Source organism: Felis catus, chromosome A1 (assembly GCF_018350175.1).
Source record: "Felis catus isolate Fca126 chromosome A1, F.catus_Fca126_mat1.0, whole genome shotgun sequence".
Taxonomy (NCBI): Eukaryota; Metazoa; Chordata; class Mammalia; order Carnivora; family Felidae; genus Felis; species Felis catus.
The window spans coordinates 82,411,530-82,435,685 of record NC_058368.1 but is presented as its reverse complement, the minus strand read 5'-3'; the positions used below and the strand labels follow the sequence as shown (position 1 = coordinate 82,435,685).

Below are 24,156 nucleotides of genomic sequence, written 5' to 3'. Positions count from 1 at the left end.
CCCGGGCCGAGCCTCCCCGAGCCCTCCCCGTGCCCTCCCCGTCGGTCTGTGCAGCTGCCAAATTGCCAGAGTCGGCACGATGGCCAGATGGCTGAGGCTGGTGGTCACCTCGCGAGAGGCTGTGGGTCCCTGCAAAGGCGGGAGGAGGGGGAGGGGCCTCCACAGAGCACATGCCCGGGCATGTCAGCGGCCACGGGAGCTGCCCCAGCATCCAACCCGGGATGAGTCACCGGGCTCTCAGCCACTCCCTCTGACCCAGGGGCGGCCCCCATCCACACCCACCCGGCTTGCTTCCCTCTGGCAAAGGCTCAAGCCGAAGGCAACTCTCGTCCCTTCTGTCTCGGGCCCCCTGCGGCCCAGCATCCTGCAAGCTGTGGCCAGCCTACTGCACAACAGGGGCACCCCACTTCACAGGGGCAGCTCTCCGCCCACCCCCACCCCACCCTCCAACTCGGACCTGCTGATGTCTGTCACTGGCATGTCCCTGGGAATCTGGGACGTTTCTTGAGTGCTGCTGGCTTGCCCCGGAACAAGATGGAGGTACTGAGGGGGAAGCAGCCTCCGGAGCAAGGGCCCCTCCATGGCCCGCGCACCTCTACCTGCTGGGGCCGAGGGGCAGGGTTCTCAGGGCCGCGGGCAGATGGTCTATTTGGACGCCCCCAGGAAATGTGCCGTGTGCTATGAGGGACGTCCTGCATTAGCCTCCTCAGAAGTCCCTGAGTGACCAGAATCTCCCTCCCACCTGCTCGCCAAGTCTATGATGTGTGAGGATTCTAGGGGTCCCAGAGATTCCCTGCATCCTTGCCTTTGCCCCAGAACAGCAAACAGGGTAGTGGGACGGGACTCTGCACCTGCTGGGTCAGCGAGCTGCAAGGTGCTGTCCTCAGCATGACTGAGTAATGATTAGCATGATGGCAGGCACCCCACCTCTGCTGCCAGGTTTCAGGGTGTGCCTGCCGAGTCCGGTCCTCACATACCTCCCTTTCTCTTGGCCATCAACTATTTCTTTGGGGACCTTGGGACCCCCAGATGCAGGCAAGGGAGGCTGTGGGGAATGGGGAGCCTTATCACTGTGGAGCCTGGACTTTCCATCTTGTTCTACTCAGTCAGAACCCGAGATACTGGGAAGGAGGGAGTGGGGTCGCTGCACCCCACTTCAAGGGCCGCCCAGCAGCATAGGGAATGGGACCCAGGCCTCTCCATCATCTGTCCTTGGCTGCAAGGAGGGGTCCCCAGCCTGCATGGCTGGGAGGTGGGCCGGGGGCCCCCGCAGGGGGAGGGCGATAAGAGCCTGTTTTGGGCCCAAGGACCTCTTGGCCGCAGTGCACACAGTATGGTTGGGCCTAGGCTCTCTGCCCCCCTGTGCCAATGCTGCACACTGTTCACCTGCTTTGGCTCCCAGTCACCGTGCTCTGTGACCAACTGCCCAACAGTGGCATCTCCAATGGGCAGAGTGTTGGCAGGATGTGAGGTGTAGGGAGGAGGGGCCCAGAGGCTGGAGCTCAGCTGTCTGGGCCCCCAGCCCGGCCCACAGTACTGCCAGAGGCTCTGTGGCTGTGGCCAATGGGCACTGTGGGAGAAGAAAGCAAGGTGGCAAGGGGCCACGTGGACGCGTGGGGTCTGGAGCTTTGTCCGCTGTTTCCCATGGGGAGGCTTCCCGGCCTGGGGAGTGCTGGTGTGCGGGCACAGGGACAGGACAGGGGAGCCCTTTCCCGATGCTGCGGTGGGCTCTCGGGTCCTCCCGCCCCGGCCCCTCCGCTGTCACAGGCCCCGCAGGGACTCTGCACACCTTGAAGCCCAGGTCATGAGCTTCTGTAGAGCAACAGAGGCTGCGGAGGCTGTGGGGGTTCCCTGTGGTTTCCTTGGTACCATGGTAGGGCCTCATGGGCCGTGTTCAGAGAGAGCCTGTGCCAACGAGGCATCCTGTGTGCGGAGCGGCCCGGGGCCCTGCAGCCAAGTGTGAGTGCAGAGCAGGGAGCGCGGTGTCCTCCCTGGTGCGGCCGGCACGCCCCACGTACTAGGGGGAGCCAGGTTCCTAAGGTTCTGGACGTGGGGTTGGCCCTGCCTGGCTCCTGAAATGAAGTCCAGGCTCAGAAGCGTCCACACAGCTGGAAACGGATCAGGTGCAACCTGGCAGTTTCACACGCCGTCTCTCGGGGGACGTGGGCGGTTGCTGGCTCGTTCTTGGGGTCGGTGAGTGACGTCTTCCTCATTCTGCACCTGCAAGCCTGCGTTTAGCTGCCCTCGTGAGGAGTCGTGAATGGCGTGGGGCTCGGAGACACATGTGTCGTGTTGCTGTGTAAGGACCCATGGTGTTTGAAGTAGCAATGACACGAGCCACCTGTTCCTTCTGACTCTGGAGGAAATGGGTTTTTAACTGCAGAAGTTTCGTGCTGGTCGTTTGCTGGAGGGGCAAGATGGATGGAACCTCAAGAAGAGCCTTGATAACTTGTCAATACTGTGGTGTTTGAATTCCGGTGGAGAGACCCAGGGTGTGAGTGGAGGCCGAGTTGGGAGATGCAGGTGGCATCCCGGGGGCATTGGGGGGGAGTTGCTCCAGGGATGCAGGGTACCCTCCGTTCAGAAGGCCCCTGGGGTTTTGCTCCTGTGCTCCAGTGCTCAGAGCCCTGTCCAGTGTCCAGGACACCAATTGGAACTGCCCCCCATGGCCCCAATGCCTGGGCCTGGGGCTGCAGAGTCGGTGGCTGGGCGGAGGGGGCGTGGGCCTAGTCTGCCCCGGGGGCTGCGCCCCCGATGCGCGGTGCTCCTGCCACAGCATCTCCCCATGGCGGTCAGAAACCCCCTGGTCCAGCATGCTGGTTTTCTTGCAGACGTGGACGAGTGCGCAGACGGCAGGGCCTGTGGGGAGGCGCGCTGCAGCAACCTGCCGGGCTCCTACGCCTGCCTCTGTGATGAGGGCTACGCATTCAGTCCCCAGGAGAAGACCTGTCAAGGTACCTCTTCCCAGCCGCCCACCGGCACCAGGCGCACACACACGTGCAGGCGTGCACACACAACACACCGCACCCACCTGTGAGCACGTGTGCTCGTGTACACATGAGTGTGCATGCCGTGTGTGCACACATGTGCGCGTGCAATACACACATGCATTTGTGCTGCCTCTGAGTGCAGCTCGGCACCTTCTCTGACCTGCCCCAGACCATACGCCCTGTGCCGCCGTAGCAGATGGGCTTGTGTGTGGCCCTCAGTTCCAGCTACTGTGTCTGGGGACAGCTGGGGATGTGCAGCCGCTCACACCCTCCGTGCCCCGGGGGTGCCTGCCAATGGCAGTGGACCCTTCAGACGAGGATGTGCTTTGTGGCTGACCAGCTGGCTTATTCCAGCGGCTCCTTGGACCTGCCGGGAAGCACTGTGGGCGCAGTGGGGGGTGGGTGCCTCCTGAGTCACGTGCTGTGGAGCCCGTAGAGAACACGCCGCACGTGTGACCAGACAGGTGAGGCTTGCCCATCTCCCTTGTGGCCACAGATGTGGACGAGTGTGCTGAGGGGCGCTGTGAGCAGGCCTGTGTCAACTCCCCAGGGGGCTACACCTGCCACTGTGACGGGCGTGGGGGCCTCAAGCTGTCCCCGGACATGAACACCTGCGAGGTAGTGTCCTCGGGGCGGCCGCCCCCTTCGGGAAGACCGTTCTCAGGGAGGAGGGCTGGTGACCCAGGGCAGTGGCGATGCGGGATGGGGGGGGCGTGTCTGTCCTGTGCGTGACACCCCCAGGGCGGCTCCCTACCCGCGGCCCAGCAGGTAGCCTGCACCCAAAGCAGGCCCTGCCCAGTGTGCGTACAGCCAGAGCCCCCAGACTGGGGGTGCGCCCACACCCGCTCATCCCACTCCAACATTTGGGGGGCCCATCTGCCTCCTGCTTATGCACCTGGGTGGCAGAGTGGCTGAGGGGGGCTCGACCTGCGACCCTGACAAGCCCTGTGTGGCCAGGAGGGGTGGAACCAGGTGGGCCCCACCTGACACTCCTCGCCCCCGTTCCACAGGACATTTTGCCCTGCGTGCCTTTCAATGTGGCCAAAAGCGTGAAGTCCTTGTACCTGGGCCGCATGTTCAGCGGGACCCCCGTGATCAGACTGCGCTTCAAAAGGCTGCAGCCCACCAGGTGGGAGGCAGCTCGCAGCCCCCGCGGTCCTGGCACATCCACGGCAGCCCGCTGCCAAGTCCAGGCTTTGGGTCAGCATGGACACCCACCACTGCGGGGCCTGCTTCTGGCGCTGGGGAAGGAGTCCCGGGGTGCCTGCCCGCCCGTGTCGGTCTGGGTTCTATGGGGCCTGTGTGTCACCTGATGATTCTCATGCTGGCCCTCAGGCTGCTCGCTGAATTCGACTTCAGGACCTTTGACCCCGAAGGGGTCCTGTTCTTTGCTGGAGGTCATCAAGACAGCGCCTGGATCGTGCTGGGCCTGCGGGCTGGCCGGCTGGAACTGCAGCTCCGCTACGGTGGTGTCGGCCGAGTCACCAGCAGCGGGCCTGTCATCAACCATGGCACATGGCAGACGGTGAGCGTGGCCACCCCCGCCCCTGGCCCGGGCGGCGTAGGAACTCCTGGGGAGGGCCTGGGGTTTGCTCGTGCCCCCAGCCCAGCCGGCGTATGGGACTCCTGGGAAACAGCCTGGCCAGCATAGGGACTCCTGGGGAGGGCCTGGGGTTTGCTCGTGCGCTTAGGCACCCGACAGTTGGTGAACACTACACATAGTGGCATGGGCCCCGGCCCCTGGGAAGTTCACACTCTATGGGCCATTCCTCCTGGGACACCTGGCTGTGTCCCCGAGACCATTCTGTCCATTACAGCAGCTCCTGGTGGGGCCAGGGGCTGCCGGTCACCCTGCAGTGCACAGGACACCCCACCTCAGAAAACTGTCCAGCTCAGGATGTCCGTGGCGCTGAAGCTGGGGGTCCAAGGCCGAAATCTAGGCACGGCTCCTGCCCAAGTGTCCGCAGCATCCCGGGACCTGCGCCCTTCCCGCCCAGACCCAGGCGCACTCACATACGGGTACCTCCCTCTGGAGAGTGCCCTGAGCACCCAGAGCCCCAGAGGCAGGTGTCCCACCACTGCCCTGCCTGCACCCCCCTGCACAGCAGCCTGACACACAGGACCCTTCCTGAAGTTTGGAGGGCCCTGGTTGGAAGTGGGCTCTTAGTAAGCACCTGGGAGAGAAGAGCATCCTTTTGCCCTTTAAAAGCTATGTTAAAATAGGACTTTCTGAATAAAAACACTGGGGTCATCTGCTAAGGCGTCCACCCTATTAAGTAAGGCCACCTTCCTTCTTTCCCAAGCTCTCAGCACAAGGGTCTCTGGAGCTGCGGGAGGGGTGCCGACAGCAAAGCCCAGATAAGACCGTGGAGCCAGAGGGACGCGGCCTCCTTCAGGGCCCAGGGAGGCACGTGCTCCAAACGGGCAGCCTGGCCCCTGTGGTCATGGGGCGTGTGGGGTCCAGGGGGGTGGGCGGCGCCCAGGTGAGAAAGCTGGGGCACGCAGGGCCTGTGACGGGTGACTGGCACAGCTGCCCCCGCCCGGTGCATGAACTGGCCGCTCAGGGTGGGGTCAGCGGGGTCGGCTCATTGGCAGCCCCTGCAGCCACCCCTCCTGACCTGCTTTTGCCCCTGCAGCCCCCTCACGGACACCGTGTCCTCCTGACCACACTCTGACCCAAGTACCGACAAGTTTCCCGTTTTAACCAAAAAGGAAACTGATGGACCTCTGGAGGGTTAGGAGAACACAGAGTGTAGAGAGAGGTTTCTACATTCTCCTGCTTGGAAAGGAGGAAAGATGCAAACTTCTGGAGTCCATGTGAATTCACGCACAGCATCCGGTCCGTGCCAGACACTTAGTTACCTGCTGGGAGTTAAAAACGTGCCCCCTGCCTTTGATGGGGCCCCTGCGGGTGGGAGAAGTGAGGCACCAAAACAGTGATGTCAGGCGGGGTTCCTGCTCCCAGGAGGCAGCTCCCGGCAGGGCTTATAGAGGCGCCAGGATGGGGCAAGGGACGCGGCTCGAGGGGCTTCACTTGGAGGAGGAGGAGCAAAGGGAGAAGCCAGTGCTGGGGGCCTTTTGGGAACTGGAGCCTCACCCCGGCTGGAGGGAGGTTGTGTTGGCACACGGCGACAGGGAGGTGTGCGGGTGAGCCCCGGGGCCGGGGGTCCCGGGTGAAGGTGCACCCCGCCTCTCCGGCCCTGGTTTCCTTCAGATCTCTGTGGAGGAGCTGGACCGGAATCTGGTCATCAAGGTGAACAAGGATGCCGTGATGAAGATCGCGGTGGCCGGGGACCTGTTTCAGCTTGACAGAGGACTGTATCATCTGAACCTGACCGTGGGAGGCATTCCCTTCAAGGAGAAGGACCTGGTCCAGCCAGTAAGTACCATCATCAGCCTGGAGTCGGAGTGCAGGACCCATCAGGACAGGCGAGCCCGCGAGCTGCTGTGTTTAGTGCTTCCCAGGCTTAGGCGGTGGCTTCCCAGAAGTCAGCAAGCATGCGTGCACCACCTCTCCCTGTGAGAGTAGCTTTAGTTTTCATCTAAAGTGATGATAAAAATGCCTATTTCGCATGAAAAATGAGACACAATGAAATTATTTTTGAGCAAAAAGAACGCTCAAGGGGTGCCTTGGGTGCCTCAGTTGGTTAAGCATCCGACTTTGGCTCAGATCTCACGGTTCGTGGGTTGGAGCCCCGCGTTGGGCTTTGTGCTGACAGCTTGGAGCCTGGAGCCTGCTTCCGATTCTGTGTCTCCCTTTCTCTGCCCCTCCCCTGCTTGTGCGCTGTCTCTCTCAAAAATGAACATTAAAAAAAAACTTTTTTCTAATTAAAAAACACAGTCAACTTTTTTGACAATTTCCAAGAACATTTGGGTTGTTAGTCCTGCTGGGACTTCCACCCAAGTGGAAGAGGTAAGTACTAGTCCACTTCGAAGCTCTGCCCGACCTCACCCTTCCTGCACCACAGCCCACACCCTGGTTGGTAGATATCTCCCCGTCACCCAGCGCGTGGACGTCAGTGGTCGGAATCCCGGTAGGGGGTGCCAGTCTCCATTCCAGGGGGTCCCACAGTTGCTTACGCCTCCTCACTTTGCAGATACAGGCAGGGGTGACCCGATTTGCTCCAAAGCGTGTAGCACATGCCTGGTGCACTGGAATTGGCACTCCCAGCCCCTGGACTCAGTTCCATAGGTACCAGGTACCACTGCTCACATCACCTCGTCCCACGTCCTCCCGGGGGTGGCCAGTGCTCTGCTCTGGGAGTGAGCGTGCAACCACAGAAGGTGGGCATCCGTGCACGACGCACGGCAGGAGGACCCGCCGCGAGTGCTGGGCCTCCTGCAAGGAGTCATCGTGTCCAGTGTGGAGCCCTTTAGGGAAATAAGTCATCTTTACAAGTAGGAATTGTTCATCTTTTGGCAGATTTCCACATGCCTGAGCCCAGAGGGCATCCCACGCTCTGACCACGTGGCCCCTCGTCATGGTATCTGGGAGTCTCTGTGGTCCCAGGAAGCCACGTGGATTTCTCTGTCTTCCCAGATAAACCCCCGTCTAGATGGCTGTATGAGGAGCTGGAACTGGCTGAGTGGCGAGGACACCACCATCCAAGAAACGGTGAAAGCAAACTCCAAGATGCAGTGTTTCTCCGTGACGGAGAGAGGGTCCTTCTACCCCGGGACCGGCTTTGCCTTCTACAGCCTCGATTACAGTAAGTGTGGGCTCCTGGGCTGGGGCTGGGCCTCCAGACAACAGGCAGTGAGAAACACACGAGGCGGGAAGCCACCTCGCAGGTGGCTGCTCCCACTCTGGGTCTCATGTCAGCCAGTGAGGAGGACGGGACAGATGGGAGAAGACTGCGGCCGTGCTGGTACCGGGGCAGGCAGGAGGACATGAAGGATCTGAGAGGATGCCTACAGACGGTTCTTGGACGAGATGAGTGAAGGTGTGTCCACGCCGGCTGTGGGGAACATGGCTGACTCTGCAGTCAGAGCATCCTGAGGAGCGGATGAGGGGCAGCACCCCAGTCACAGGGACCATCCAGGGACCCCGAGGGGCAGCACCCCGAGGTCACAGGGGCCATCCCGGGGACCCTGAGGGGCAGCACCCTGGAGTCACAGGGGCCATCTCAGGGCCCCTGGAGAACTCTAGTGTTAAAGGAGAGAAGAGCGGCACAGCCACCTTGGAGGTCCACAACACAACGAACAACCCGCTCATACTGACAGAGGAACAGTCTCAGAAACAGACTTTACCTGGGACTGAAGTTCTAAATCCTGTGCGTTCTCGATCGCCAGCTGGTGGGAAAAGAGTTCAGGGTGCCGGCATGAACAGCGTGGGCCAGTGGTGACCGCTGAGTGGTTCTGTTTGACCCTGGGACCAAGGGATTTTCCCTCCTCTCTCTTACTTAGGTTTAAAATTAACCTTGTTTCCTGAGCACATGCGACCTGGAGCCCTAAATTATTGTCACTATGCCCAGAGAATCAGGAGAGCCAGGTACCAGGCCCAGGAAAATGCACATGCACGTGACTGTGTGGACCCTGTTGGCGGGTTCACGGGCCCAGGTGCCCCCCCCCCGCCCACCCCACATCCACAGCCTGTGTGTCTGGTGGCCTCACAGGTGCCTCCCTGCTCCCAGCCAACACTGCGGTCCAGGCGGCCCCCCCCCCCCCAGTGCACCCTGGCTCCTTCCTGGGATCTGGATCTGGCTCTGTCCTCCCTGTCTCCACGGGCCACCTGCAGACCCTCTCTCCCCAGATGGCGAGCTGGTTATGTTAGGCTCCCATCTGCCACCCCCACCACAGACCACATGACCCCTCCCACTGGGAGGCTACGGGGGCCCACTCCTCTACCCTCAGTGAGGCAGGCTGTCCTCTCAGGACCTTGGGTCACCCCCCACCTGTATCTTTGCTTTCATTGTCAAAAGTACTAGGTGTTTCTGAGGAAAGAACCAGCCGGTAACAACATACACGTTATTCCTTTGGTCTCATTGTTAAACAGGAAGATGTAGAACATCATCATAATGTTCAGGGTAAAATCTGGTATCACAAAACATTTCATTACTTTTCTTCTGAGTATCACAGACGTTTTCTGTTGTAACACAGACCTGTGCATACCACGGTCTGTGCACTGTCCACACGGACTGGTTTGGGGCAGTCAGTTCTATGACAGCAAAGGCCAGATGGCACTTAGAACTCGATGCGTCTCTCATAACCTCAGACAGTCGCATCTTAGAACAGAGAAGCCTCCCTGAGAGTCACAGCCTCTGCACCAAGCAGCAGTTCAGGGGGAGACCCTCTTCCCCAAGGCTTCTCAGCACAGCCATGGCTCCAGTGCCTTGGAAGATTCCGCCCCCCCCCCCCCCCCCCCCCCCAGTGCACCGGTCCCGTCTCGGTGAAAATTCAGGGCCAGGAAACACTCCTCTCTTCCATCAAGAGTAAAGGTGAAACTTGGCCACGGAGAAGATCTCTGGTTTTTGTTTTTGTTTTTTGGCTGCTTTTTCCAGTTTTGCGCCCATTGGATTCAGTGAATGATTATCAGGAACAGACTGTAACAAGCCCCACTTAGGGTCGGGGGACGCACAGATGATTTGCAGTGCTTGTAGTCCAGTGGAAGCAGCCAGGAGCCAGGTCATGGTTCACTGTGGTGCCAGCCGGCCTGTGGCCAGGGCGCCCGAGCTCCGACGGATACGGCCCCTGCTGTGGCACCAGAGGCCCGAACGGGCTCCTTCGTCAGGACTTGGAAGATCTTCTGAGACAAAGGCGCTTACAACCACGGAGCAAAGGGGCTTCTGGTCGTCAGATGATTCAAGTGTAGGGAGGAAATATTTGTCCTCACACAACCACAGTCCAGCCCTTTCTACCAAAATATGTCTTCTGGAACTGTCCACGCAGGACACGTGGGGACATTCGACACGCCTTGGCTCAGGCCCCCGTGCATCGTTTCTGCACCACACACTTAGCACACGTACGACGTCACGTAGGCCGTGTATACATAAGGCGCCTAAGTGAGGAGCCACTCGGCTGAGGTGGTAGAATGGCAGCAATGCTTCGCCTCACGCGAAACCGTGTGGTCTGTGGGGATGGAGCTCGGTGCAGCGTCTTCCAAGCACCTCCGACCTTGTCAAACCGCCTGAGGGACACAGGCGGGGCGCGGTGGGGTTGCGGGTGATGCTCTGGCCCATCCTGGGGGGGGAAAGCGGGCAGGGAGGGGCAGGAGCCGCTCCTCAGGGGCCCAGAGCCCAGGTCAGGAACCCCCCACGGGGACGGCCCTCTCACGGTCACCCCGCCTACCCTCCGCGGCCACCCCCACTCACCGCGTCCTGCCCCACCCGGATCGCCTTCTGATGTGCCGCCCTCACCGCAGCTCGGACGTCCGCGGCCGTTGGCACCGAGGCAGCCTGGGAAATAGAGGTCGTGGCTTGGATCCGCCCCGCCACTGACACAGGGGTGCTGCTCGCGCTGGTGGGCGGCGACCGCGTGGTCGCCCTCTCCGTGGCCCTGGTTGACTACCACTCCACCAAGAAGCTCAAGAAGCAGGTACCACTCACTGCTGCCCAGGCCTCCCCTCCTGGGCGGGTCCCCTGCTCCTGTCTCGGGAAGCCCTGCCCCGGCGTCACGCGGCCCTCGCGAGTCCAACGGCCACACGGCCGGGGACGCTGTTGACCCGAGGTCACCCGACACAACCTGTGGTCAGAACCGTGTGGGCCGCGGCCTGGGAGCACTTGTGTGGCGGGGCCACTTCCCACCAGACACTCGGCCGACTTGGCCATTTAGGACGATGTGCATCAGTCACTCACACTTGTGACCACTTCACTAACAAACTCAGGCTTCCACTTTCCCTTGCCAGCTCAGATGTGCAGGCCCGCCCAAAACTCTGGGGGATGCAGGCCAAGCCCCGGGTTCAGCCAACCCTTCACACCCAGCCACGCTGACTCTTGCCATGTGGGACCCACTGTTTCCTAGGGAACAGCGAGGAGGCTGTGGAAGGAGCTTTTATGCTCTTGCCTCTATCTAAAGCATGAGGACCCGGCTGACCAGGAGGGTGCATGCGCACCGAGCCAGCCTGCCTCCCCAGATGGTCCAGCCCTAGGCTCCCAGGACCGGGCAGTAGCAGGGCCACATCCAGACCCACCACCACTGAACACCAGTCCACACACCAGACCTCCTTCCCCAGCCTGCCTGCAAACAGCTTGGCGCTCCCACACAATAGTGCTCACTGTCCGGGGTGCAGAATGAGAGACACCAGGCCAAACTCTGCTGTCACAGCATGTTTCTGTTCCCTGCTTTCGGAGCGTGTCTGTTCCAAGTGTGTTTCTGTTCCCTGCTGTCAGAGCATGTTTCTCTTCCCCGCTTTCGGAGTGTGTCTGTTCCAAATGTGTTTCTGTTCCCTGCTGTCAGAGCGTGTTTCTGTTCCCTGATTACAGAGCGTGTTTCTGTTCCCTGATTTTGGAACGTGGCTGTTCCAAGTGTGTTTCTGTTCCCTGCTGTCAGAGTGTGTTTCTGTTCCACGTTACTAGAGTGTGTGTTTCTGTTCCCTGCTTTTGGAGCATGTCTGTTCCGGGTGTGTTTCTGTTCCCTGCTTTCAGAGCGTGTTTCTGTTCCTTGCTTTTGGAGCATGTCCGTTCCAAGTGTGTTTCTGTTCCGGAACCGTTACCGGAGTGTGTGTTTCTGTTCCCTGCTGTGGGAGCATGTTTCTGTTCCCGGCTGTTGTAGGCTGTTCTGTCTGGTGAGAGCATCCCCATATGCATAGGGCCAGCTGCCTTCTGGGATGCTTGCACTTACTGCCCCGCACCTCCCACCACTGCGTTGTGGCCTATGGGGCAGTTTCACGTCGAGGAAGTGGCCACGTCCCACTTCCAGATCATGGCCACACTGGCAGCACCCCCACTTGGATGACTGGAGGGTGTGGCGCCCCCCCCGCCCCCATCTTACACACTTGGAAACTGAGTCCTGCACCAGTGGGCCGCAGAGTGCAGGCTGCAGGGACACTGCCTCCCCCCCGCCCCCCTGCCCCAGGGCTCGAATGATGGGAGACGGGGCAGGAGGCCGGCCTGCTCAGGTGCATGTCTCCCCACAGCTGGTCGTCCTGGCTGTGGAGGGAGTCACCCTGGCCCTGATGGAGATCAAGGTCTGTGACGGCCAGGAGCACCGAGTGGCCGTCTCTGTGCAGAAGGGTGAGGCCACCCTGGAGGTGGACGGCACCAGGGGCCAGAGCGAAGTGAGCGCCGCGGGGCTGCAGGAGAGCCTGGCCGTGCTCGAGAGGCACCTACAGGGCTCTGTGCTCACCTTTGTTGGCGGACTTCCAGGTAGGGCTCCTGGGGCTGCACACCTGGGAAGGGGCACTGGGAGGGGGGGAAGGGGTGCTCTGGGAGGGAGGGGTGCTGGGGGGAGGGGCACTTGGTGAAGGAGGGGTGCTCGGTGGGGAGGGGGAGGAACACCAGCTGTCTGACCGTCCTCAACGTGCTGGCTCTAGACTGGGCCAGGGCATTTCTGTCCAGAAAGAACTTGTGTTTTAGAGGAAGAGAAAAATGCAGGTGCACCTCTTGACGGGCGTTGTGGTGGCTCTGTGTTTATCAGCACCAGCTGGGCAGTTCAGGGGTTGAGTCTGAGACCATGCTTAGTGGGGACGGGTGTCAGCCTGAACATGCTGCACCTGTGTCCTCCAAGAGCGCCCACCTGAGCATGTGTCAGACAGAGGCTCTGGCCAAGGCCCTCACCAACCCGCCTCCTTGTCCTAACATGCAGCTTCTGGGGACAGAGTCCTCTGTGCCCCAGGAAGTGCTGGCATACGGCCACCTCCTGCAGACTGGGGACCCATTCCTGACCAGGCAGAACGTGACTGCCCGTGGCCGTGAGCCAAGTGATCGGGACAAAGTGGTAGAAAGGTGGTGGAAAGGCTGACGTGTGCCCCCGCACAGCCCAGTGCAGCTTCTCCTTTGTGCAGAACGCACGATTCCTGCCTTGGCTGCCAAACACACACTCCATTTAGTTTTAACAAACAAGCTCTTGAAGACGATGGACTGGGAACCCCGCAGTCTGAGTGACTCATTTGGGCCAAGAAGGAGATAACACTGATTTACTGATGTGACTGTTCGTGTGCACTTCCTGGGGACCTGTCCGGGTGTTCAGTGGTGCCTGTGGGCATTGGCCGAGCTGGTGCTGTTCTGGACAGAAAGGAATCCGTGCCCTTGAGGACAAAAGGCCAGGACGGAGAGGGGCCCAGGGGTGCCTGGGAGCAGCAGCGAGGCGGGGGACGTGGTGGGTGGGCCGCCCAGGCTCCAGATGGACGGGTGGCTCGCCTGCTAAGATGCTGTTTGTTCTTTCCCCACTGGCCCAGACGTGCCTGTGACCTCAGCGCCAGTCACGGCCTTCTACCGCGGCTGCATGACCCTGGAGGTCAACCAGCAGACGCTGGACCTGGACGAGGCCGCCTACAAGCACAGTGACATCACATCACACTCCTGCCCCCCCGTCGAGCAGGCCAGCCCCTAGAGCAGCAGGAAGAGAAGGCCGCAGTGACCCCACCCACCTGCCCCCGTGAGCCTCTCCGGACCCCGCACCCCTGCAGGCCGCTTTCTCCGAGACTGTTCTTTGCCTTGTAACATACGTGTAAATAGTTGAGGGGACTAGTATTAGTGACCCGAAGCCTCAGCCCCAACCCCCAAAGCCTCCTAGCAGGAGGCCGGAGGCAGGAGGCTGGTGCTCACCGGAGCAGACCCAGGAAAATAATTCTGTTATTTTTATTACCAAATGCTTCTTTCTTGCCTGAAAACATGGAAAAATAAAACATCTACAGAACCGTTTCTAACTGTGCTGCCAGCTCCAGTCTTTGCCCATTAGTGCCTGGCAGCCGGCATCAGCAGCACAGGGTCCCGAGTGCCAGCCTCTGCCCCAGGTGCCCTCTCCACCACCCCTCAACCGCCCCTGGCTCTGGGAGCTGCCACCTTGCTCTCTGTGCCGTGGGTGCAACCCAGGCAGAGGCAGGGGGCCCTGGCCACTCCTCCAGCATCAAGGCCGGCCAGCACCTGCTGCTTTTCCCCCAGACAAACCCATTCACCTCTGAGCCTCCCTCTTTCTCTGTATGTAAAGGGAATCCCTGTTTTCTCTATTCCGGGAGGTCGCTGCTCTGCGGTGGGGCTGCTGGAATCGGCACCAGGAGATGGAGTGGAGGCGATGACCCCTAGCCCACTGAGCCCAGGAAGACCCCCCCTGGAAAACACACTTGGGGCCCCAGAGCTGTCAGCACGCACCAAAGTCACCGAGGCCTGGCGGGGGGTGGGGGTGCGGAGAGTAGCGCCAAGGTTAGGGCTACAGCATGTCTGTCTGCCCAACGCCATGGTCACCGGAGGGCGCCCGCCCCGTGGCCGGTGGCCATGTGGTGTTCATGCAGAATGTGCCAGGGACGTTTTCAGTGTCCGCTGGGCGTCGTGCTCAATGACAGTCTCCTCAAGACTGAGATTTTTTTTCTTCAAACACCGAACACCAGAGAATGTTCTGGGCTGCGGGGCAGGTTCTGGGTTTCCTTTTACATGTTGCCCTGCAGATGGCGGCCGAGGGTCCCCCAGCCTGTCATTCCCCGGGACAGAGTGATCCCTGAAAGCTCTATCAGCCGAGCACCGAACGGTCTCTTGTGCTGAATGAGTCTAAGTCACCACCTGACCCAGAGAGAAGCAAGAGAAGCCGGAGGAAGCAGGGCTCAGTGATCCTCACACGAGAGGCAAAGTGAGCCGTGCACCACTGGAAGCAGAGAGGCCTCTTTCCAGATTTCTAGAAAACGTTATGGCCTCGAGCACTGTGCCAGGAGTCCCTGATGGACCGGCAAGCCGGGTGACCCCCCCACTGCACCCTGGTGAGGGCGGGGGGAGTATCCCTGTGCACCCACAGCTGGCCTGCCCTTGGAGGGCTCTCCAGGACTCAGTGAGGGAGCTGATGGCCATCACAGACACCTGCCCGCAGGGACCCCTCCCCGGACCAAGCTCACCTTGGAGGTAACTGCAGAAGGCCGCAGGTCCAGGGCAAGGACGCGGCAAGGCCCACAGGCTCTGGCAGGCAGGCCTGGCCACGTAGGGTGGCCACTAGTCCCAGCACATTCACTGTGTCCCTGGGACTCCCCGGCCCAACCACCACTGCCCTCCCGGCTGCGTCCTTTCTGTTGTTTTCCTGAGTGGCAGCATCAGGGCGCAAGTTCTGTTGACTCAGGACTTGAAAAAACTAGTCTGAGACTCTTCAGTTAGGTTTCCACACGGGAAACAAGGGATGCGGGGGAACCATGACCTTGAAGGCCACGTGTCCACGGGCTGCTCTGTGGTCTGTGACCAGGGTGGACAGGCATGCCAGCTTGCACCATATGGGGACCCCAAGTCCATCCACGGGCTCTGGAACGGGCAGGTGGTCGGGTGGGGCTGAGCTGGTCAGGCCAGGACTTGGAGACACTGTCCATCTGGGGGGTGAGAGTTCAGTTCCTGGGGGTTTGGCATTGACCAGGACAACCAAGGCTTGGACGCTGCCTGCTCAACAGGCAGGAAGGCCCCCACCACCACCACCCCTGCAAGCCAGACTACCCCAGCACCAGCGACTCTCAGTGTGGAAAACGAGTTCTGCCTGTCGCCCCCAGGAGAGCCCGTACTGCCCACCAGCTGGTCTCATGAGGCCCTGGGAGCCCAAAGCAGCTTTGGGGCCGGATCGGCTTGTCACTGCACCGTTCCCCTGGTGCTGTCTGGCTTCCCTCACTGTGGAGGCAGCTCTGGAATGTTCCTGTGGAATGCTTCCCAAGCCAGCCCCAAACTCTTGAGAAGACCAGGGCAGCCAGAGCTGAGAGCACACGCACAACAGAGGCCATGGCTCAGGGGGATTCTGACCACCATGGAGTCCTCTTCTGTCCAGGGAGACATGGGCACAAATGTGTCTCCTGAGACTACACCAGCAGAACCCCTGCTGCCGAGAACAAGCCCATAGGTAGCAGCACGGAGCTGAGGGCAGGGTGCATTCCCCAGCTGTGCCGGCAGACTGGTGTCCTCACCTCTGCCCAGTCCAGGGGGGCCAGCTGCTGAGGGGTCTGCAGCATACGGAGCTCCATCCTTCTGACTGTGCGCCACCGACACGGGGCTGGGGGGACCCTGACTGTGGGCCGTGGACGCAGGGCTGGGGGGACCCTGACTGTGGGCCATGGACGTGGGGCTGGATGAGCCTGAATCTGCCTCATGGAGGAGGATAGGACACACTTGATTTTGCACCATGGAGATAGAGTGAGGAATGGATTATGCTGTCTACACATTTATGGTCTAAGGTGCTTTTTTGCTTTTAATGAGAAGAGCCACAATAATTTTGTTTTTTGTTCTGTGTGTTTAGGATACTATTGATTGGGAGTCTTATTTACGAGCAGGGCTATTCTGGGTCATTTAGTGGCATCCCTGCCGTCTGGGAGCTGGCTGCACCCCCCGGCCTGGCCACAGCACTCATGACCATCAAAACCCTCCCAGACACTGCCACATGTCCCCCAGGTGCAAAATCATCCCTGTTGAAACCACTGCATTAAAGATAAAGGAAATTTTTACCTCCATCTCACATAACACAAGGTAGAGAATATATTTAAATCTAAAAGTAATTTATAAAGCACTTAAAAATGTGAAACTACAGCCTGTGGGCCCAGTGTGGTCCACCCCTCTCTCTCTGTTAATAAAGCTCACTGGAACACAGCCACATGTCTACACCTGCTTTTGCTCCCCAATGGCACTGCCGAGTGGTTGCCACACACCTCCTGGCCCCCTAAACCAGCAATGTTTACTCTGTGGCCGTTTACACGGACTAGTCTGAGCCTTGTGACAGAAGAGAATTACCATGACCTGAAGTAGAGAACTATTTCTTAAATAAAACACAAAATGCTCCAATAACAGGAAAAGATGTAAAACTTCAGCTACACTAAAAATCAAGAACTTGAAGAAGCAAGTTAGAAGGCCAAGGCTATCTGACTTCAAAACCTGTGCAAAGCTGCAGCGGTCAGTACAGGCTGGGTCTGCCGAAAGAACAGACAGGTCAGTGGAGCGAACAGAGAGCCCGTGGACAGACCCACAACAGCACAGTCACTGGTCTTTGACAAAGGAGCAAAGGAATCCATATAGACATATAGACAGTCCCCTCCACAAATGGCACGGGAGCGTCTGGACGTCCACGCGCCGAGAAATGAATCCAGACACAGACCTTACACCTTCACAACTCAGAGTGGATCACATACCTACACGGAAAAGACAAAAGTATAGCGCCCCAGATGGGGGCACAGGAGACAGCCTGGGTGGCCTGGGCACGGCGATGACTTTGTAGACACAGCACCAAAGGCACCATCCGTGAAAGACAATGGACAAGCTGGACTCCAACAGAGCAAAGACTTCTGAAGAAGACAGCATCAGAAGAAGGAGGAGACAAGCATAGTTGGGAAGAAGGTATTTGCAAAAGACACATATGGTAGGGGACTGAGATCCAGAATATACAAAGAACTCTCAAAACTCAACAATAAAACAACTCGTTAAAAAATGGGTCAAAGACCCTAACAGACACCCCAAAAGGCACGCAGCTGACAGCTGAGCACACGAGTAGCGTTCCTCGCTGTCCGGGGACAGGGACGGCACACGGACATGACCAGGAGACCCTGCCACACACCCACGGGGACCCCGCTGCACACACAGCGCCCTGAGGAGCCCTGCTCTGTGTTGCTGGGAGTGCGGAACGGTGCGGCCGCCTCGCCAGACTGTCCAGGGGCTTCTCACAAAGCCAAACACGCTCTTAGCACCCGGTCCAGCAGTCACGCTCCTTGGCATTGACCCAAAGGAGTTGGAAACATGTCCACACAAAATCCCGCACTGGGGCAGAGGAGGGAGCGACTGGGCTCTGGGGCGCCTGAACTCCTGGCCCGTCTCATTATCCCTTCTGTGTCAGCAGCACCGCCTGTGTGTTAAGCATTCTTTCGTGTATATTAAATTCCATAATTCAATGGCTTTAGGTAGGACACAGGAAGAGGACACACCTGCACATGTAACATGGGCACCTGGGAAGCCACGACTTGAACGAGGCCTCTGCTCCTAGACCTTTTCCTCTTTCTGTAGGGCAGATGGCAGCTCGGCCGAGCATTTCCCCTGCAGCTCGGAGGGCATCTGCTCAGCCAAGAGTCGTTCTTCACGGTGATGAGGGTTTTGTTCTTGTGAACCAGGCACGTGCCACACTCCTGGCTCTGCTCCGCGTGCTTCGCGTGGGTTGATACCGTACTTTTCTGCCCCCTTTTCACTGAAATACAAGTCACATGCCATAATACTCCCCCTTCACCAACGTACATGTCAGTGGGTTTTATACATTAACAAGACTATGCAACCATCACTACCATCTGGTTCCAGAACGTTTCCATCACACCAACAGGGAGCCCTGTACCCAGCCTCCAGCTGGGGTCTGCTGAGTGCCAACAGCAGTCAGTGTTCAAGAAAGTGTGGTAGCTCAGTAGAGGGAGGGGCTGAGGGAGAGGCCCCAGCAACACCCACCCCATCAGAGCTGCCAGGCCAGGTCCCACGAAGCATCTACGCTCAGGCAGAGACTGGCCAGGGTCTGTCCACGTAAAGGGAAAGACTTTGGCAGAGGTGGGTTCTCTCAGGGGATGGTACCCAGAATGCACTGCAGGCCAGGCACCGGCAGGCATGTGCAGGGTTGAGGAGGTGTCCTGGGGACTGGCGGGGGGGGGGGGGGGTGTCAGGTGGGGACACATTCAGCGTGCAGGGGTGAGGTGCTGTCCTGGGGACTGAGGGGCAGCCTGAAGCCACCACCAGGCTGGGAGTTGAATTGTTCACATTCTTTGTGGCCAGGGCCCAGGATGAAGACATTCCTGTGGGCAAAAGCCAGACCGCTGGCCCCGGAGTTGATAGATTTTATCAGTTTAAGGCTCACAGGGCAGATAGAAGCTGTTTGGGTGACGCTGGCATCAACAATATTGGGAACCAGTGACACAGCCACATGGCTCTAACCGGGTCGAGCGCAGAGGTCACACGCTGTCCCTGTGTCTCATGGCACCTGGATGCCGTCTGGAGCTGGCGGCCCGGCTCCAGTCGACAGCGGCCTGCGGCCACGTGGGCCGCCCAGTGGCTCTGCGGCCTCCAAGCAGGGCAGGTCCTGATGAGGCAGGAGCCCCAGGCCCAGGGAGGCGCACATGAGCCCACAGGCCCAGTGGGTGCTGGGGGGGAGGAGGGCAGGGCTGGGGGCCAGCCTCTCTTCCCCGTGCAGGCACCCACACGGCAGAGAATTCACCAAGTGGGTCCAACCCCTCAGACTGCCAAGGCCCCCCGACTTGGCCAGACCGTGCTGGCTCCTAAACTCCAGGCAGATGAGGGGGGCTCCAGATGCAGCAGCTGCAGACAGAGGCCTGGGGTTCAGGCCTTGGTGCCCGGGCCCCCCTTCTGTGTCCGTTCCTCAGATCCCCCAGCGCAGGCTGCCTGCGGGCCAGGACACGGCCCTGTTTCCTGCCTGCCACTAATAAGCGGGACTTCCTTTGAAGGACAAAGCTGTTGTTTCCGGGGTGCAAACCCCGAGGGTGGGCACCGCCTCCCCCCTCCAGGAGGAAGTCTGCGCAGGGCTGTGCGGGGCCACCACCCCGTCAGGGTGCAGGAGCCTCACTTCACGGTAGCCAAAGGCGGCTCCGAGCAAACTGCTGTTCTAACCAAGCCAACGAGCCAGCTCCGTGGCCTGGCCCACCGTGTCGCCCGCACGCCACACAGGTGGCACCTTCTGCAGAGAAAGCTTTCCGTGTCCTCAGACAACAGGATGAGGCGTTTCTGCACCAGGCTGAGGATAAGGTCTGTTGGAATTGCGTTCTCAGCCAGCAGGGGGGGCCTGAGACCGTGGCTCCTTACCAGCCTCTCCTTTTTTTTCCTTTCTTCCCTCCCCCTCGCCCTCCCCCTCCTGTCGCCCCTCCCACACACCCCCCTCCCACTGACTTATCTCTTTTCCCCAGTGACCCAGGACTGTACTTTAGGACTCGGGCCTGTCACTCAACCAGGATTTGGTCATTTCCCAGGGGTGTGCCCACCGGCTGCACCAGGTGCCTAGGTCACTAGTGCTGGTCCGTAAGTCAGAGCTCACTCCAGGCTCTGTGGAAGGGCCTCAGGAGCTGCGCACCCCAGGGGTCACTCGGAACACAGAGGCTGGAGTTAGAGGCATCTGCCCTGCAGGCAAGGGGGACCCCACATGCGGCAGCTGGAAGTCCAGATGCCTTGAGTAGGAAACAGGTGGCCTGGGATAGCAAGCCTTTCTGCAGGTGGGACGGCAGGTTTGGACACAGCGTGCACAGACCTCAGCGAACACACACTTTACAAGCAGTGCTGGAATTTGAGCCAAAGCATCTTTTTATCCCCAGCAAGTAAATGCCGAGAGAGCACAGCTCTGAGCATGGAGACCATGCACTTCTTGAGGACACCATATAAACATGTGAACATACAACACATGTCCTTGAAACATGATCCTCACACAGGGTATGCTGAGCCGTATTCCCTTTGCAAAATAATAACTAACTCATTAAGAGGACAGTGAGGAAGCAGCTTTTTAGCGAGCGATGACAGAGGACCAGAGCAAGGGGGCTCCAGGTGGACACGCTGGATCTGTCTAGTGTCCAGCTTACACTCTGGGCTGGGTGGCCGAACAGAGGTGCAGCCTGGGGGGTCTCAGTCACCTGGGGTTCCGTCCCCACCACTGGTCCTGGCCTCTCTGCCCATGGATTCACCCAGGAGGGGAGAGAGGGTGTGGACTTCTGGAACATTCCCCTGACGTCTCTAGGAGGTTGGCCACAGAAGCAGGGTTTGTAGCGGCTGTTTTTTTAACCAAAAACCTATTTTTCAATCTACCCCCTGTGTGTCAGGGAGTGTAGGGGGGAGGCTTCTCTCCTGGAAGGAAGTGGGCTAGAGCACAGAGAGGGGGGTCGTTGGGAGGCTGCAAATCCTCAGACAGAGGAGGGTCCCTGGGAGTCGAGGCTGGGAGATGGCCACAGCGCTGTAACAGAACAGAAAGGCGTCCTCAGTCGGCGGAGGGGCCAGCCCCACACACAGTCTACACAGAGCCTTCCTGGGGCCTGGGCTCCTTCCACACCCAGGGCCATCCGCCTTACGCAGGCCCCCTGATCGGACCACAGGGGCCTCCCGGGCACACACTCTGAGCCTGCAGCGCCTACAGGGGTGCCCATCTCCCGAATTCCTAGCTCCTGGCCACGCAACGTCCAAGGAAGATGCTGCCTAGAGCATCTGGGGGGGGGGTGGGCAGTGCTCTGGGCTCCCCAGCACTTCGTATTTGAAGGAAAATATAAGACATCAACATTTTCATCATAGCCCAATGGTTAATTTCAGGTGTCCACTTGGTCAGGCCTTCGTGCACAGATGCTCAAACACCAGTCTGGATGTTGTTACGAAGGTATTTCCAGATGTGATTGACATTTACATCAGTCCAATCGGTTGAAGGCTGAATTTCCCTCATAAGAGAGAAAGACTGAATTCCCTGGGAAGAGGGGCTCGGCCTCCAGACTGACCAGACGTGCAAGATCTGTTTTCCCTGGTCTGCAGCCTACATCTGTCCTGGCCTGGACGTTCAGGGCTCTGTCTCTCTGCCTGTGTCTGTCTCTCAGTCTCTGTCTGTCTCTGTCTCTCTGCCTCTTTCTGTGTATCAATATCTGTATCATCTGTATATGCACACAATCCTATCCGTTCTGTTTCCCTGAGGAACCTCTACTAACACACAGACTCAAGTAAAAGTGATTCTGAGAACAAAAATGTTGGGTATGGCGCATATTTTAAATCAATAAAATTTCCAGTTTTTCTCCACCTACCAACAAAGCTCTTAAATTTTCCCCCTTGAATTCTAATGGTTAGAAATGCCTTCTTAAGGGGCACCTTGGGGGGTGCTCAGGAGGTTAAGTGTCCGACTCTTGGTTTCAGCTCAAGTCATTATCTCACAGTTTGTGAGTTCCAGCCCCGCACTGGGCTCCATGTGACAGAGTGGAGCCTGCTTGAGATTCGCTCTCTTTCCCTCTCTATCTGTCCCTCTCACTTTCTCTCTCTTTCTCAAAATAAATTAATAAACCTTAAAAACAAAAGAAAAGGAGTGTCTACTTAAAACAAGTATGTAAATAAATAAAGCTAGAAGTCCCCTCTATGAAATACCCAGGGTGTGTAAGAGCCCTGATCTCCTGGCCCTGCTGTGGCCCCTCTACTCCCCACCCACCAGTGCCAGGGGCTCTTGAGAGGTCAGCCTCCTGGACTGTGGCTCCCCTTCCCCAGGGGCCCTGGGATCTCAGGATTCTGGAAGAAGAATGCCCTCACAGGCCATAGATGAACCCAGGAATACCACCCTGCTCAGAGTCGACAGCATGGGCTTCAGAATCCAATGGTCAGGGACCTGCCCACCTCTGTTTCTCCCTTCTGACTGTGGGGGGACAAAGCAAACTTCTAGAGAACATTCCCTGTGTTCTGCCGGTAGCTCCCAGTCTCTCCCATGCCTATATCCACTTGCCCTCCACTGGAAATGAGCAGCTCAGAGACCACAGAGTAAATCACCACAAGCCACAGACAAAACCATCACAGACCACAGACTAAACCACCACAGACCACAGACTAAACCACCATGAACCACAGACTAAACCACCGTAGACCATGGAATAAACCACCACAGAGCACAGACAAAACCACCACAGACTAAACCATCATGAACCACAGACTAAACCACCTTAGACCATGGAATAAACCACCACAGGCCACAGACTAAACCATCATGAACCACAGACTAAACCACCACAGACCATGGAATAAACCACCACAGAGGACAGAATAAAGCACCACAGACCACAGACAAAACCACCACAGGCCACAGACTAAACCACCATGAACCACAGACTAAAGCACCACAGACCACAGAGAAAACCACCACCAACAACAGAGTAAGCACAGACCACAGACTAAACCACCATGAACCACAGACTAAACCACTACAGATCACCAAGGAAATTGCTATGAGGAAGCAATTGGCAGACAGGCCCCACTGGGGCCACTGGCAGACAGGCCCCACTGGGACAGCTCTGGCAGACAGACCCCACTGGCAGACAGGCCCCACTGGGACAGCTCTGTCCACACAGGCAGCCCCATCAGGGAAGCAGACGAGCCATCCTGCTTGTCCTGGCCAGGCAACCTGGGGAGCAGGGAGGTGAGGTCCCTTTAAGGTCTTCCTTTTGACGAATGGCTCCAAACAGCCCTGACTACCGCTGCTCCTGACCACCGTCTACTCCCTGCTACTGCGTGGGGTATACTTTGCTGCCAATGACGGCACTTGGAGCACCCCGTTTCCCTCTCCATTGGTCACAGAGACCGCTTTGGCTCTGCTTCTCTCCCCGGGGGACACCTGGAGGCCCCTGACCGGTCATCTCCCCAGATCTCGGCGTGGACACGTATGTAATTACGCCCCCGTGCATGCTGCAGATGGAGGCTAGAGAGGCAGGGGAGGACCCAGGCCCCCCGGGGCAAAGAGAGAGCATCTGTGTTTGCGACAAGCCAGAGGCCTTGAAGGTGACTGGGGGTGGAATGTGGCACAGGAATAAAGCCGACACGTGGAAGGCCACTGCCACACGTGGAAGGCCCCCGCCATGCCCACCTCCACAAGGAGCACGTCTGCTGAGGAGACGCACCGTAACCTGTAAGAGCAGGACACAGGCCCCGGGGCCTGAGGTCAGGACACAGACTCGGCAAGGGCCCCCCGCAGCTGCCTGCCCCAAAGACCGGCAGGCCGCCAGGGCAAGTCAGGCCTGGCATTTGGGGTGCACCCGGGGCCAAGCTTGTGGGAGACGTCGGACGTGGGCCAGGGCCCTGGCAGGACTGCCTCCCACCCTACAGCACGCACCACAGCTCAGGGCCACGCCTCCCCTCCCTGGAGCGGATGAGCCACACCTGGGCCAGTCCTGCCTACACTCGGGTGGGTGACACGGCACTGTGGTTGGTCACCAAAGGGGGCCCAGCGCCCACGGATCCAGTCTCCCTACAGCTGTGGGTCTCACGCTCTGGGTTTGGCAGACTAAGGGGATGGGGAGGCAGAGCAGAGCCTTCAGGACACAGGCCACGGCCAAGGCCACGTGGTCCTCACCATGGTGGGGACCAGAGGGGATACCCAAGGG

The 24,156-nt window shown here is 59.0% G+C and overlaps 2 protein-coding genes across 2 annotated transcripts in view; one reads left to right on the top strand and one right to left on the bottom strand.

Moving 5' to 3' along the window:
* GAS6 (growth arrest specific 6) overlaps positions 1 to 13,789 on the top strand; it is a 33,460-nt gene extending 19,671 nt beyond the window's left edge. The window contains exons 7-15 of the mRNA XM_023253536.2: positions 2,832 to 2,954; positions 3,487 to 3,608; positions 4,001 to 4,119; positions 4,326 to 4,515; positions 6,205 to 6,369; positions 7,531 to 7,699; positions 10,351 to 10,523; positions 12,064 to 12,292; positions 13,324 to 13,789. Coding sequence (XP_023109304.2) covers positions 2,832 to 2,954; positions 3,487 to 3,608; positions 4,001 to 4,119; positions 4,326 to 4,515; positions 6,205 to 6,369; positions 7,531 to 7,699; positions 10,351 to 10,523; positions 12,064 to 12,292; positions 13,324 to 13,478 — 1,445 coding nt within the window. The 3' untranslated portion in view covers positions 13,479 to 13,789. The remainder of the gene's footprint in view (positions 1 to 2,831; positions 2,955 to 3,486; positions 3,609 to 4,000; positions 4,120 to 4,325; positions 4,516 to 6,204; positions 6,370 to 7,530; positions 7,700 to 10,350; positions 10,524 to 12,063; positions 12,293 to 13,323) is intronic.
* Positions 13,790 to 19,952: 6,163 nt separating this feature from the next.
* TMEM255B (transmembrane protein 255B) overlaps positions 19,953 to 24,156 on the bottom strand; it is a 39,680-nt gene continuing 35,476 nt past the window's right edge. Inside the window, exon 9 of the mRNA XM_045060257.1 lies at positions 19,953 to 20,999. Coding sequence (XP_044916192.1) covers positions 20,865 to 20,999 — 135 coding nt within the window. The 3' untranslated portion in view covers positions 19,953 to 20,864. The remainder of the gene's footprint in view (positions 21,000 to 24,156) is intronic.